This window comes from Rhinoderma darwinii, unplaced genomic scaffold (genome assembly GCF_050947455.1).
Source record: "Rhinoderma darwinii isolate aRhiDar2 unplaced genomic scaffold, aRhiDar2.hap1 Scaffold_816, whole genome shotgun sequence".
In the NCBI taxonomy this organism is placed as follows: Eukaryota; Metazoa; Chordata; class Amphibia; order Anura; family Rhinodermatidae; genus Rhinoderma; species Rhinoderma darwinii.
The window spans coordinates 37,234-53,793 of NW_027464382.1; the positions used below are offsets into that span (position 1 = coordinate 37,234).

The 16,560-nt window shown below is 44.3% G+C and overlaps 1 protein-coding gene across 1 annotated transcript; it reads right to left on the reverse strand.

Annotated features, from left to right (window-relative positions):
- Positions 1 to 6,104: 6,104 nt before the first annotated feature.
- On the reverse strand, positions 6,105 to 15,138 carry LOC142731524 (von Willebrand factor A domain-containing protein 5B1-like). The gene is made up of 7 exons (XM_075849430.1): positions 14,694 to 15,138; positions 11,624 to 11,761; positions 11,267 to 11,395; positions 10,409 to 10,483; positions 9,862 to 9,931; positions 9,675 to 9,792; positions 6,105 to 8,463 (listed from the first exon to the last, which is right to left on the reverse strand). The coding sequence occupies exons 1-7, from the start codon at positions 14,899 to 14,901 to the stop codon at positions 7,738 to 7,740; spliced, it is 1,464 nt and encodes a 487-aa protein (XP_075705545.1). The 5' UTR covers positions 14,902 to 15,138; the 3' UTR covers positions 6,105 to 7,737.
- Between the last annotated feature and the right edge of the window lie 1,422 nt (positions 15,139 to 16,560).

Genomic DNA, 16,560 nt, shown 5'->3' on the forward strand with positions numbered 1-16,560 from the left:
TGAACTAAACGACGGCGGCTGAACTCGCCGGGCCCACTGATTATACCGGTTGTGGCGTCTGGACGGCAGCGAACTGGGGCAGAGTTGTAACGGGGGATATATTTTATTCGTCTGCTGTAACCCGCTGCATGAGGATTGTGGCGATCGCCGCGATCAATGTTATAAAGGAATCTTCGCATCTGATCTGAATATCGCCCCATGTAAAGTCTCATTCAGTATCAGCTTCATAATGGCGGTGGTTCATCTTCTCTCTTGTATCCGCCGTTTGCTCAGCTCAGGTATTCAGCTGGCGCTGATCTGCTCGTTACTATGGAAACCTGCCGGGATTATTAGACTGACGCGGTGGATCTTAATCTGCCGCTGGAAATACCTGCACACCTCTCAAGGACGCCACAGGTTAAGTCATCATCAGGCGGCGCAGTAAATCTGGCTTCATCCCCGGCCGCTTGTCACTGCTCTTAACCCTCGCCTGGACACGCCGCCGCCGCCACGGGTCTCTCGCTGCTGCAGATATCCTCTTATCCGCCTTTGTGGTCTTTCTGAAGATGTTTGACTCATTCATTGCCAGAGCCGACTAAGTCCGGACTATCTCAGCGCACGAGGGGGTCACCCCAAATCATTGATGAGCATTTCCCCTATAAGGCCTTGCGTCGTCCAATTCTGTCATTATATTCAACGGTTTCTTTGCTATACCTGTGCCTGGGAAAGCGGAGTGACAACCAATATGGCCGACATTACATGGGGTACCACCCAGCTTTCCTAGGGGTTCTGAATAGAAAATCTGCCTAGATATTTAGTGATACATCCGCTGCCTGGTACCATAACTAGGCCATTCAGGAGCCTGAAATCTACACGGGGCCCCTCCTGCTTGTCTGCATTCTCAGCAATGGCGTACTGTACATACATTAGGAGCAGACAATGCCGCCGGTACAGGGACTGTGGTGAGCGGGGACCAGTCCTGGTTGGCAAGGACCTGTGCAGGACTCCCCTTGGAGCAGGAACGGCATTGTTAGCGAACGAGAGTGGGAATCGACCCAGGGGTCATGGAAAGGGAGCGGAGGGGGGAAACAAATACCGCGATTTACTGCATGGTTGGCAATACCCGCCACCATAATAGGAGGTTGCCATTTTGATTTTCACTATGGTGCCCAATCTCTTCCATGCACACCAGTGACTCTCGGGGGTGCCCTCTCCTTAGATGGTCGTCACCATGGATGCATCACCTTTTATGGATCTGTATTAGCGCCCCCAATCCCATTAACCTCGCCACCCTGGCACTGACCGCAGTCCGCACAATCACCCGGTGCCAGAGCCAATCTCTTCGTCTTCTGAGACCCTGTCCCTGCACCCACTTACTTACAGATGCCCTAATAACACTGCACTAGAAGGCACAAGTGCCCCCTACAGTGCCAGAGGATGGTGAATATCTGCCACACATGCCCTCCCCCAGGTGACATGACACCTCTCCGCAGCCTTCCGAAACATGAAAAACCTTGGTTCTTAGGCGTCTTGGGACGTCTTCTACTTTCTGCTCCCCCTGACTGGCACTCTGGCGGTCGGTTCAGTGGATGTGATTGAATCGTTGCGCTTTGATAGAACATCGTACAGACGCGGAGGGATCTTTCGCTGGCGCCAGGTTTTCTCGTGATTATTCGGTGATTTATAACTTTTTTAGTCTCTGTTACTAAATAAAACTGAGATGAACATTTTGTACCACGACGCCCCCTCTCCTGTGCGATGACTGACAGCTCCGGCGGCGGGGGGAGACGCTGGGGTCTGCCTCATGTCTGGTACCTGACTGATTACATTAGAGCAGCTGATCGGCACCATCTTGTGTGTTTATAACAATAGGCGGCAAAAACACAACAGAAGGGATGACTCAGGCCGGTCTCACGTCGACGCCTCAGAAAAAGAGCGAGAGATTAAAAATAGTCGCCACACGGCGGCCGGCGCTTTGATCAGCAGATCCTCAGATCTGTAAAATCTACGAATTCTGAGATTCCAGCAGAGATAAGAGGCGCCTGCGGACGATACTGAGACATTATGTAGCAGACACTGAAATAAAAACGCTAAATGAAGGCGCTCGTCTCACCGACCCCTGAATGGACTGAACAATGTCGCAATGTAGAGGTTGACGCTATCTATCTATCAAATATCTATCTATCTCATATCTATCTATCTATCTATCTCATATCTATCTATCTATCTATCTATCTATCTATCTATCTATCTATCTATCTATCTATCTATCAAATATCTATCTCATATCTATCTATCTATCTATCTCATATCTATCTATCTATCTATCTCATATCTATCTATCTATCTATCTATCTATCTATCTATCTATCTATCTCATATCTATCTATCTATCTATCTATCTATCTATCTATCTATCTATCTATCTATCTATCTATCTATCTCATATCTATCTATCTATCTATCTATCTATCTCATATCTATCTATCTATCTATCTAATATCTATCTATCTATCTATCTATCTATCTCATATCTATCTATCTATCTATCTATCTATCTATCTATCTATCTATCCCATATCTATCTATCTATCTATCTACCATCTATCTATCTATCTATCTCATATCTATCTATCTATCTATCTATCTATCTATCTCATATCTATCTATCTATCTATCTATCTATCTATCTATCTCATATCTATCTATCTATCTATCTATCTATCTATCTATCTATCTATCTATCTATCTCATATCTATCTATCTATCTATCTATCTATCTATCTATCTCATATCTATCTATCTATCTATCTATCTAATATCTATCTATCTATCTATCTATCTATCTCATATCTATCTATCTATCTATCTATCTATCCCATATCTATCTATCTATCTATCTATCTATCTACCATCTATCTATCTATCTATCTCATATCTATCTATCTATCTATCTATCTATCTCATATCTATCTATCTATCTATCTATCTATCTATCTATCTATCTATCTATCTATCTATCTATCTATCTATCTATCTATCTATCTCATATCTATCTATCTATCTATCTATCTATCTATCTATCTATCTATCTATCCTTCATCTCATCCTTTTAACACTGCAGAACCGTATATATATATATATATTGTGTATCTTCATGTTTTATGATATCATTATAGTAAACAGGAGATGGATTGAGGAGTCTCACGGGTTGTTCACAAAATATCACTTTACTGAACACGAATCTCATGATACAAGAATCAATAATCTTTTAATACCTGATGCCGAATCCTCTCTCAGCCAAAATAAGAACGAAGCTGAATGAACAGAAGGCACGAGGGTGCAGCCGGTCGGCAGCGCAGCAAGAGATGTGTCAACGTATCCGTCAACAGTCCGTCCAAGTCCTGGCAGACATCAGAGATCAGTCAACAGCACATACACCTCACTTTACATCCAGGATCTAGGAACAGCATCTGATCCACATTCAGGATTGGTTTCCAATGTTATAGAAATTCTTGTATAAAGTAAAAGTTCTGTAACTTCCTAATATACTTTGCTTCAATTCTTAAGATCTCTCTCCTGTTCTGATAGTTTGTTACAATGTATCAGTGCAGGTAAATGTACCAGTCTGGAGTTCACAGGATTGCCTAGACTAAACACAATTGTAACAAACCCTCAGTTAGGTCAGGACAGGTTTTCAGCCTCTGGATGTAATTATGAATTTTTCATCCACTGACAGAAAGCAGAGATATTGAAAATGGTGAGGTATAAAAACTCATAGACGCAAGTATATTAGAAAATCGCAGCACTTTTCATTACACAAGGATTCAGCTTCATTGACATAAAAAGAAAGTACCCCCTTACCGCACCGGCACGTTAAATAATCATATAAGACACACACGAGCGGATCCCTAAATCCACGTAGATCTAAATGACGCAACATGCTGCATATCTGAAAGGCGCGGGTCTCTGAAGAAGAGATGTCAGATTATGAAAATCCCAAAGATTACAGAGTGCACCGATGGGGGTGGTAGTTCACTAAGCCTCACCAATGACATGAACTGGAGGGCACCCGGTAATATTACTCCATATACCCCATCATATACTAAGTGTTGTCCAGGATCGGAGGGTCGCTTTAAGGCCTTATTTACACGAGCGTGTTAAACGTCCGTCCCACGGACCGATGTAATTCAATGCGGCCGTTCACTCAGCCGTTGTTTCAACGGACCGTGTGAAGGGTCCGTGGCAAAATAGGACATGTCCGTTCTTTTCACGCATCACTCCAAAGACTCTCATCTATGGGGGATGCGTGACATCGCGTCCTGCAGCGCCGAGCACGGATGCACCTCGTCTGTGAAAAAGTGTCATTTTTCACGTCCGAGGTGCGCAACGCTCGTGTAAATAAGGCCTAAGGGTCCGTAAATATCTTAGGACATACAACCCTCTACTCTGATTCCTGTCAGCCATTCAACAGAAACCAGAGGGATCACATGACTGATAGCCCGTCTCCTTACAAAGAGGAAGTGTCCTTATTCTGAGGCGTCAGGGGGGCGGGGCTAACAACTTCTTGTCTTCATAATGGATTTTCTCAATGGCCTTCTTATAGGAAAAGTATGATCTTCCACCCTGTGGCGTGGTGCTCGGGGCTATAATTATTTTCCATTAGTTTGTATGTAGTGTAAAGACATGGGAATCTATCTATCTATCTATCTATCTATCTATCTATCTCATATCTATCTATCTATCTCATATCTATCTATCTATCTATCTATCTATCTATCTATCTATCTATCTCATATCTATCTATCTATCTCATATCTATCTATCTATCTATCTATCTATCTATCTATCTATCTCATATCTATCTATCTATCTCATATCTATCTATCTATCTATCTCATATCTATCTATCTATCTCATATCTATCTATCTATCTATCTATCTATCTATCTATCTATCTATCTATCTATCTCATATCTATCTATCTATCTATCTATCTATCTATCTATCTATCTCATATCTATCTATCTCATATCTATCTATCTATCTATCTATCTATCTATCTATCTATCTATCTATCTATCTATCTATCTATCTATCTATCTCATATCTATCTATCTCATATCTATCTATCTATCTATCTATCTCATATCTATCTATCTATCTATCTATCTATCTATCTATCTATCTATCTATCTATCTATCTATCTATCTATCTCATATCTATCTCATATCTATCTCATATCTATCTATCTATCTCATATCTATCTATCTATCTCATATCTATCTATCTATCTATCTATCTATCTATCTATCTATCTATCTATCTATCTCATATCTATCTATCTATCTATCTATCTATCTATCTATCTATCTATCTCATATCTATCTATCTCATATCTATCTATCTCATATCTATCTATCTCATATCTATCTATCTCATATCTATCTATCTATCTATCTCATATCTATCTATCTATCTATCTATCTATCTATCTCATATCTATCTATCTATCTATCTCATATCTATCTATCTATCTCATATCTATCTATCTATCTCATATCTATCTATCTATCTATCTATCTATCTATCTATCTATCTATCTATCTCATATCTATCTATCTATCTCATATCTATCTATCTATCTATCTATCTATCTATCTCATATCTATCTATCTATCTCATATCTATCTATCTATCTATCTATCTATCTATCTATCTATCTATCTATCTCATATCTATCTATCTATCTATCTCATATCTATCTATCTATCTATCTATCTATCTATCTCATATCTATCTATCTATCTATCTCATATCTATCTATCTATCTCATATCTATCTATCTATCTCATATCTATCTATCTATCTATCTATCTATCTATCTATCTATCTATCTCATATCTATCTATCTATCTCATATCTATCTATCTATCTATCTATCTATCTATCTATCTATCTATCTATCTATCTATCTATCTATCTATCTATCTATCTATCTATCTCATATCTATCTATCTATCTCATATCTATCTATCTATCTCATATCTATCTATCTATCTATCTATCTATCTATCTATCTATCTATCTATCTATCTATCTATCTATCTATCTATCTATCTCATATCTATCTATCTCATATCTATCTATCTATCTATCTATCTCATATCTATCTATCTATCTATCTATCTATCTATCTATCTATCTATCTATCTCATATCTATCTCATATCTATCTCATATCTATCTATCTATCTCATATCTATCTCATATCTATCTATCTATCTCATATCTATCTATCTATCTCATATCTATCTATCTATCTATCTATCTATCTATCTATCTATCTATCTATCTATCTATCTATCTATCTCATATCTATCTATCTATCTATCTATCTATCTATCTCATATCTATCTATCTCATATCTATCTATCTCATATCTATCTATCTCATATCTATCTATCTCATATCTATCTATCTATCTATCTCATATCTATCTATCTATCTATCTATCTATCTATCTATCTATCTATCTATCTCATATCTATCTATCTATCTATCTCATATCTATCTATCTATCTATCTCATATCTATCTATCTATCTATCTATCTATCTATCTATCTATCTCTCTCATATCTATCTCTCTATCTATCTATCTATCTATCTATCTATCTATCTATCTATCTATCTATCTATCTATCTATCTATCCATCTATCTCATATCTATCTATCTCATATGTATCTAGAAGCCGGACTTCTTGGAATGCTACATCGTGTACTCAGCGTGTGATACAGGAAGACGGATTGTGTAGATTACGAGAAAACAAGAAGTGGCGGGACGCATTGCTTTGAATCCGCACAGATCAGGACGTACTAAAGCGCAGAGAGAAGGTAGATCTGATGTGTAACTTATAGACATGGACGAGCCCCAAAACTGATATCACCCCCTCCCCCCACTCACAGAACCCGCCCCTCGAAAAAACCAACTCCCGAAACGCACAGACGAAAAAATATTCAATTGAGTAAATCAACCTCAAAACACAAGAAGACCCCGGGACCCCATGCATAGAACTTATCCCACATCCCTGCAAGTTATATACCCCTCCCCAATACCCCTAAGGACACCACAGTAAATATATCACTTGGCTGTTTAACATTCTCACAGAGAAGACAGAAGCGGGCACGACGGGCACACAGACTGGACAGACCTCCGCACACTCCTACAAAGCTGGAAGACCCCCCCCATATAACCAGGGATGATGGATACATCACCGGACCACCATGAACACAAAGGGGCAAAGGACCATGCAAGGGGGGCAGCGCAGATGACCACCACATAGATGACTGGCATAACGAAAGGTATCAGCGCCCTGCGTACCCACCATTCACCGAGGGACTAACATGCAATTGGGCCCTGACTGCTGGCAGATCTTGGTGGCCTCCATGGCTGGGTGAACAGCTTCCGTGGCCTCCAGTGGCACATCTTTGCCCTTGCCAACTTAAATAAGAACCCCACACGACCAATGGTGGTGGCAGCGGATCTCAGCTGGAAGTATAACCTTGCCCTCCCTGCTAGTAGAGATATCATGCACCTCCTGCCACCATCTGGGGGCAGCAGGTCCACCTTCACTAATGCCACATGCAAAGACCTGGCTTCATACCCACTCTACTGGGGGCACTGATACAACTCTTCACAAGACAGCCATACCACAACACACAGACATTGGGGTTGCGGGCACCCCCTCCCCCGGCCGCTACACGCTGTTTGGATTGTAACACAAGACGTTAAACTGCAAGTTTTCATCCCAATGTCGAAGCAACACGAAGAGCTGCTGAGCGGCGGACTTGACCGTGGCCAGAGTGCGTCCCTCAGGGACCTTCTGCTTACACAACCAGCGGTCCGCCTTGGCCGCCAGTAACTCCCACTCAATGAAGTACGCGGCAGAGTTGTTCTCCAGCCAGGCCAGGGCGACGGCGGTGGCCCAGATCATGCTTTCTGGATGTGACCTGCGTTGCTCCTCAATGCTCTCCATCCAAGTGTGGACCTCCGTGCCATCCGACTCGGACCCCAAGCCGCTGTCTGTGTGAATGGAGGCGGAATCTTGAGCGCTGTCGGGAGATGAAAAGCGCCGCGCGGGAAGGACCGGGAGGGTCAGTTCGTTCTCCGACTTTGCGGATCGGGAAGGACTGTCCAAGGCGCTGCTGGAGAGGTGGCGTGTTCGGGGTTGGTGGCAGGCGTCTTCACCAAACCCATTCAGTGTGGTGTGATGGTCATCATTCGGGGCGAGCAGCTGTCCTGTGCTCACCGCAGAAGGAGCTGGGTCCTTCCGGGAAGGAGAAGAGCCGTGAGACATGGGGCTCAGAGCATTGCGGTGACTTGTGAACGGAGACGTCCACTTGAGTTTGTCTATTGGGATGTTGGCTGCATCTGCAAAGGCCTGGTTCAGTAGGAAGGCTCCACAAGCCAACTGCAGAGTGACCTACGAGGAGGAAACCAAAAACAGGCGCAAAGTAAGGGGTTAATATATGGGTCACCACACAGGTGTTCAGTATAAATTGGGTCCGATATTAGGGGAAGTGCTCTTTAAAGAGGGTTTCCAGTTCTATCTAAATAAAGCTCTGCAGCTTTCTAACAGATTTTGTGTTTCAATTCCTCACTATTTTCAAGACCTCTGCTTGCTGCCAAAGAAATGGAACATTTATACTTACATCCAGAGGCTGAAAACCTGTCCTGACCTAATACATCCCAAGTACAGCAGCACAAATCTCTCTCCTGTCCTGTTGTTACAATGTGTCAGAGCAGGTAGAATGTATCAATCAAGTCCAGGCTGTTTAGTTCACAGGGGATTGACTAGACAGGATAAAATTGTAAGCCTCTAGATATAAAACAAAAGATGTTTCAATTCATTGACAGCAAGAAGAGATCTTGAAAATGGTAATGAATTGAATCACAAAAGTATATAAAAAAAGTGAACTGTAGTTTTCCTGTCCCAAACATCAGGATCTCTGTAAGGCTGGGTTCACACGAGCATGTTACGTCCGTAATGGACGGAACGTATTTCGGCCGCAAGTCCCGGACCAAACACAGTGCAGGGAGCCGGGCTCCTAGCATCATAGTGATGTACGATGCTAGGAGTCCCTGCCGGACAACTGTCCCGTACTGTAATCATGTTTTCAGTACGGGACAGTAGTTCCACGGAGAGGCAGGGACTCCTAGTGTCGTACATAAGTATGATGCTAGGAGCCCGGCTCCCTGCACTGTGTTCGGTCCGGGACTTGCGGCCGAAATACGTTCCGTCCTTTACGGACCAAACATGCTCGTGTGAATCCAGCCTAAATGTTCACAAACCTCCTCAGTCTCCCAGTAATCTAGTAAAGAGTGGACATTGAAGAGGGGGAGGAGGCGGATGCAGCTGCAGTTTCTCTCTTTCTGTCTATGAGGCTGCATGCTGTGAGAGGGGAGAGGGAGCAGTCATAGAGAGAGAAAATATGCACGGGGCAGAGGAAAGGAAAAAAAAAACAAAACACAGATCCCACACATCTTATACACATCCACAACTGCCTGAGGAGGGGCTGGCATTAAACTTTTTTTTTTATACAAAACTGGAAAACCCCTCTAAATCTGCCGTCCATGCGAACCCCTGAAGGGAGGAGCCAGGAGCAGGATCGCCGGACACACGAGGATCCTCACCAGGGGCACGTAGTCAATGTTCTTTTCGTTCTCGCTTTCATCGCTGCCTTTTCCAGGAGATTTAATCATAAATCCTTTGGCTGCTCGAGTCAGAAGTCTCGTCTTATTCAGGCTCAACCTACGACAATAAGACAAATAAGAATTCCCGCGGGAGCAAATGAAATGTCAGCGTCGGAGCTTTAGTTACCTGGCGGCAAAGAGACTTTCTATAGATCTCTGAGAATGGGACGAGGAAACAGATGGACTGCGCGCGGCGGCTGAAAGACATAAGCAATACGGCACCGAGCATCAATGTCCGTCCACCATGCACAGCAGCCCTCACTTATCTAGAGCTGTGCTCATCCTGAGCCTCCTGATACATGAATAGAATGCTGGACCTGCAGTAAATACTGACACTATCACATAGAGAGCAGTGCTAATAAGATTTATCTGTGGATAGCCGGGTGACAACTTCTATGGGTATTGTAGTGGCGGCCATGATTGGGTTTTCACCCAGCATCTGTAACCTGAGAAGGAGACAAAGGGGTTTCTTGGGATGAGCTACCTCTTTAAGGGTCTGGATACACGGCAAAAATTGCGGTCGCAAAACAACGTCAATGGTAATTGCAACCGCAATTTTGTCACTTTCTTCAATTGATGCCACGTTCCGATGTCACCATGAAGCCTGGACCTAAATGCGTGACCTCCATCCTGATGATGTCACTATTCACGTGATGTCACTGTAGCCATCTCACCTTGTGGAAAGCTGCAGCGCTCCCATCCCGAGGACACTGGCGTCGTGCAGGGCGATATCGCGCTCTCATCAACGTCTGTCATGAAGAAGAACGGCCACATTACCACCCAACGCATTTATGTAGCCCGGTCTGTCCTCTGCCCCCATTATTATATCTATATTTAGGTTTGTGCCAGTCTGTGGGCAGCTTTATGTGCAGGAGGAGTTTTGGGTTTCAGAATTTGACTGCTATAGGGCCCATGGTGGAAGGGGGCCGTCACTGAACTGCTTCCCCTGCTTATACTGGTAATTCCCCGCAGCTGCCACTAGGGGGAGTTCACTAACATTTAATACCAGCTGTATAAATCCACATACAGTGAGCTCCCCCTAGTGGTGGCTGCTGGTAGCAAGAATTGTGTCATTTATCAGAGCTCTCCTAAGCAGGTAAAATATAAAATTAATTGGCACACTTATTTTTTTATGGAGGATTCAATGAGTGGGGGTTGGCAAGACAGAAAACACTATTAGGGGTAATATCATCTCTTTCCGTGCTGGCTCAATATATTGTGATGCCACTCCCCTGCAAGTCATGTGACCCAAAGAGCATTGACGTGTCAATCAAGAGCAGGGGGTGGAACCAAAGTCTCCGCCCACGACCTACGAGACTGAAATCTGTCACACAGGGCGGTAAAATAAATGTTGAATTTTACAGCTTTTCAGCTGGATAGTGATACCGGCCTCGCACCGAAGACATGAAGGGCTGCGCTTATATCACATGTTCTTTGCCGCAATTTAGCGAAAATTGCTGCAAAAAAATGCACTATGACTGCAACCTGTGATTTCACCCTAAATAAATGCTGAGAATAAGGGGAGGTCTTACTGTAAAATCGATCGTCGGATGGCTCGGACACACATGTTGATTGCGATCGTCCCAGACCGATGGAGAAGCCTCGCAGACGGCGACTTCCGGAGCTTAAGCTGCGCTGAGAGCCCTGTTTGAGAGCGGCACCTAGCAGGGAATGAGGGCATCCTCCTCAGTCAGTGGGAGAGACCTCCGGACAAAGACAGAGAGAGAAAGGACCAGACGAGAGACTCACAGTTAACACGACGGAAGGACGGGGCGCGGGGGACGGGATCAAGGACACAAACGGGAAGCAAATCAAACAGATCAAGCCAAAAACGACAGGAAGGACGTGAACATAGAAAAACCTGTTCCTGCAGAGCGTTGCGCTGTTACCTGTGTTGGCGTATTCCACCACGCTGGGCAGGTACGAGTTGCTGCTGAGATCTACCGGAACGAACGCCGTGTACTTGCTGATTACATTACAGGCCTTGCTGGCGTGAATGGCGTTCAGCTGGAACCGCCGTCCAACACCTGAAAGGAAAACGCAAAGAGAACGGTGAGAGGGACCCAACACCTGTAGGGTGGACGGCTGCAGAGATCATGGAGGACTGATATGGCTGCATCACAGGGTTGTCAGACAGCTTTCCCAGAATCCTGAATGGCAAATCTGCCTAGTTATGTTTTGATACTAAAAGTGTCTATGCATAACAATGCCATTCAGGACTCTGGTCTACATCACAGGGTCATCACCCACCTTTCCCAGGCTGGTTGACACCCAGCTTTCCTAGGTACAGATATAAGAAGTAACTGAATAGCAGATCATCTCCTTCTCCCTGATGTCTCCCCCGTCGGCCGCTGTCTTTAAGTTTTATATGAAGATTTCACATGGAGAAATCCTAATATAAGGACAGGCGGCATTAATAACCAGGTCCCGGGGGTCCCGCTCATGTGAGGTAAGGAGAGAGGCAGAAGGATCCCCCCATCTTGAAGTCCTCGCTGTTTAGCTTCTCATAATGGAGACGGAGAAACATAAAAACTGACCACCCCCCCCACAATGACAGTCACAGTAACCCCATAAGAGACACTTCCTCTTCCATATCTGATCGAGGAGATCTCCCCTACCAGAAGTGACCCACCATGAGATAAGTGGCATCAGAAGTGTCCGGCAGCTGCTGATCCTTCTATCTCCATAGCAAAATGGGGTCACCTGCCTAGTGATGTACACCCAGCGCCGCTACCTATAAACTACTACACATGGATGTAACCATGTCTGGGGGTCTCAGCGCTGGAGATACGTGACAAAGTAGTGATCCTGGGGGGGGGGGGTAGGGAGGTTTCTACACTTTCTATAACTCATCCCATTGACAAACATTACAGTCATCCTCCCCCCAGCCTAAAATGTCTGATAACAGAGAACAATAGATTGTATTCACCTGTCCTACATTCATCCTCCCCCAGCCTGACATGTCTGATAACAGAGAACAATAGATTGTATTCACCTGTCCTACAGTCATCCTCTCCCCAGCCTGACATGTCTGATAACAGAGAACAATAGATTGTGTTCACCTGTCCTACAGTCATCCTCCCCCAGCCTGACATGTCTGATAACAGAGAACAATAGATTGTATTCACCTGTCCTACAGTCATCCTCTCCCAGCCTGACATGTCTGATAACAGAGAACAATAGATTGTATTCACCTGTCCTACAGTCATCCTCTCCCAGCCTGACATGTCTGATAACAGAGGACAATAGATTGTATTCACCTGTCCTACAGTCATCCTCCCCCAGCCTGACATGTCTGATAACAGAGAACAATAGATTGTATTCACCTGTCCTACAGTCATCCTCTCCCCAGCCTGACATGTCTGATAACAGAGAACAATAGATTGTATTCACCTGTCCTACAGTCATCCTCCCCCCAGCCTGACATGTCTGATAACAGAGAACAATAGATTGTATTCACCTGTCCTACAGTCATCCCCCCCCAGCCTGACATGTCTGATAACAGAGAACAATAGATTGTATTCACCTGTCCTACAGTCATCCTCCCCCAGCCTGACATGTCTGATAACAGAGAACAATAGATTGTATTCACCTGTCCTACAGTCATCCTCCCCCAGCCTGACATGTCTGATAGCAGAGAACAATAGATTGTATTCACCTGTCCTACGGTCATCCTCTCCCCAGCCTGACATGTCTGATAGCAGAGAACAATAGTTTGTATTCACCTGTCCTACAGTCATCCTCTCCCCAGCCTGACATGTCTGATAGCAGAGAACAATAGTTTGTATTCACCTGTCCTACAGTCATCCTCCCCCAGCCTGACATGTCTGATAGCAGAGAACAATAGTTTGTATTCACCTGTCCTACAGTCATCCTCCCCCCAGCCTGACATGTCTGATAACAGAGAACAATAGATTGTATTCACCTGTCCTACAGTCATCCTCCCCCAGCCTGACATGTCTGATAACAGAGAACAATAGATTGTATTCACCTGTCCTACAGTCATCCTCTCCCCAGCCTGACATGTCTGATAACAGAGAACAATAGATTGTATTCACCTGTCCTACAGTCATCCTCTCCCCAGCCTGACATGTCTGATAGCAGAGAACAATAGTTTGTATTCACCTGTCCTACAGTCATCCTCTCCCAGCCTGACATGTCTGATAACAGAGAACAATAGATTGTATTCACCTGTCATACAGTCATCCTCTCCCCAGCCTGACATGTCTGATAACAGAGAACAATAGATTGTACTCACCTGTCCTACAGTCATCCTCCCCCAGCCTGACATGTCTGATAGCAGAGAACAATAGTTTGTATTCACCTGACCTACAGTCATCCTCCCCCCAGCCTGACATGTCTGATAGCAGAGAACAATAGATTGTATTCACCTGTCCTACAGTCATCCTCCCCCAAGCCTGACATGTCTGATAACAGAGAACAATAGATTGTATTCACCTGTCCTACAGTCATCCTCCCCCAGCCTGACATGTCTGATAACAGAGAACAATAGATTGTGTTCACCTGTCCTACAGTCATCCTCCCCCAGCCTGACATGTCTGATAACAGAGAACAATAGATTGTATTCACCTGTCATACAGTCAGTCTCATATTCATCCCTACAGTAATAAGAAGTCAGAAGTTCCTACATTCGGTCGTCTTGTCCCTGTACATTGCGCTTTCCCTGTACATTGCGCTGTCCCTGTACATTGCGCTGTCCCTGTACATTGCGCTGTCCCTGGTGCTGCGCTCACAGCTGTAATACATAATGAGTGAAATAAAATGGCGTCCTATCATTTAAAGGGCCGGTACACAGCATTGTTCTATAATAAAAAGTTCTGCAACTTTTGTGTTTCAATTCTCTTCTGGAAACGTCAGTCAGCCGCTCTTGTACTGTGTAGGGGGGGGGTCTACATATTGCGATGTCTCCTACCGGTGCGGTACTTGAGTTCTCATTACCGTGCTCGATCTCACTTTCTCTCTCCGCCAGCTGCTCAAAGTCTCGTATGATGGACTTGGCCGCCAGATGATGGAACGTCTCGTTCCACAGGTCGCTCTCATCGTCGTCTCTGTTCTCTCGTTCCTTGAACAGCTTCTGGATGTCGAATGCAATTTCCCACTGCACGGGACGATTGCCCTTCAGACCCCTGACCACGGCCTTGCACATGGAGGAGGTGGGAGGAGTCGGACTCTTTACCCCAGAGATATGTTCTTGGGGGAAATCCTCGGACGCGGCTTCAGTTTCGAAGGTGAAACACGGGTGATAGCAATCTATGAGAGAAGGACGGAGGATGACACAATGCACCGACCAATGAGAGAAGCTTTACTATCACATCTATGAACATCTTAAAGGGGGTGTTCAGTTTAGAATTGTCCATTGACATCCAACCTATTAGTGACTTCTGAGTTAATGAGAGGGGGGTCCTCGGTTCGGGGTCCTCATCTCTCGGTCAGAGTGGAGAGCGGTTACATAGAGAGTCTCTCTCTGGAGGACCTGTCCTGTATTACAGACAACACATTGATATTAATGGACACTGTGTAATACTTCATTTCCCCTGTGGTGGCGCTGTAGGGAAATTGAACACTTACTGCCAGGTCTCTCTACAGATCACAGCTGATCGCTGGTGGTCTCAGCAGGGGGGGGGGGCAATTTATAATTAGCTTATTATCTAGGGATCCTTCTTACAAGTAGGGATTTTCCAAAGCGGAGAACCCCCTTAAGATACAATCATATCACTGACAGATTTTAAAGGGGGTGTTCGCTTTGATCTACCACTGACGAGTGAACCCTTCATACCACCAGTAGCCACTAATACCATTTTAACAGTGAGAACTCTAATGCATGGAGCTAGCAAAAAAAGCCAAAAACCCCCAAAAAACGGGGACCTGGAGACAAGCCACTCCTATTTCCAGCGCCAGTATTGCTGCTCGTGGGAGGGACATTTTGGCACCAGGTCCTCCCTCAATGATCTGAATTATACAGCCTATAAAACTAAATGGGGCAGCAGGAGGCCTTGTCTCCCAATGGTGTAGATGGGGGAGGTAGTAGTACTGGTGGGTGAACTAAGTTGTCATGAAAGGAGCAAAGTATGTATTTTGCTTTGGGGGGTCTGCTCTCCAGTGTACGCCCCTGCGGGTCGTCTGATAATCGAAGCGACAGTACATGTAGCCATAATACTCAACAATAAACCCGAAGACCTTCTGAGTTTTTATGAGCGTGTCTGTGGCGGGCACTGACAACTAATTTCCCGAGTACAACACTCAATACTCCGACACGTCTGGCTGCATCATGGCACAGAGCGACCCGGCTACAGCAGACAGATCAGTTAAAGCAAACCATTGTATCTTTATAACACCATCCACACACAGAGAAGATGACAAAGCAATAACCCGGGTATTTATACTTCTATCCTGGGTATTATAGTTGAATTATTATAATGATCACATTCTGTATTATTATTAGAGCTGCAGGTGGACAATGTACGCGGCTTGTTTCATGAAGAATCTATGAATGAATCCCCCGAGGAGCGCAGCTCATTCACACAATTCTGCTCTAAATAATGAATGGCCGTCTCTCAGCGGGAATCTCCTGCGCTCGGCAAATCACATCCACATTATATATTCACAGCAAAGGACCGAACATGAAAACCAGAACCGGGAGAGGCCGCCACATTGTCAGGAATCTTATCATCATTAGAACTTCAAAAAGATCAGAAATCAACCAAAAGAAACCCAGGTTATACCAGCATGCTCCATATCACTATATACAGGAGATGTATCACTTATACCAGCTGTACATATATAATTATATACAGAAGATACCCAG

Coding starts and splice junctions, on each gene's coding strand:
- LOC142731524 (XM_075849430.1), bottom strand. CDS start 14,901: ATGTGCAAGGCCGTGGTCAGGGGTCTGAAGGGCAATCGTCCCGTGCAG. Junction 11,762..14,693: donor AGAAAGTGAGATCGAGCACG/GTAATGAGAACT, acceptor TTTTCCTTTCAG/GTGTTGGACGGCGGTTCCAG. Junction 10,484..11,266: donor ATCCGACGATCGATTTTACA/GTAAGACCTCCC, acceptor TCTTCATGACAG/ACGTTGATGAGAGCGCGATA.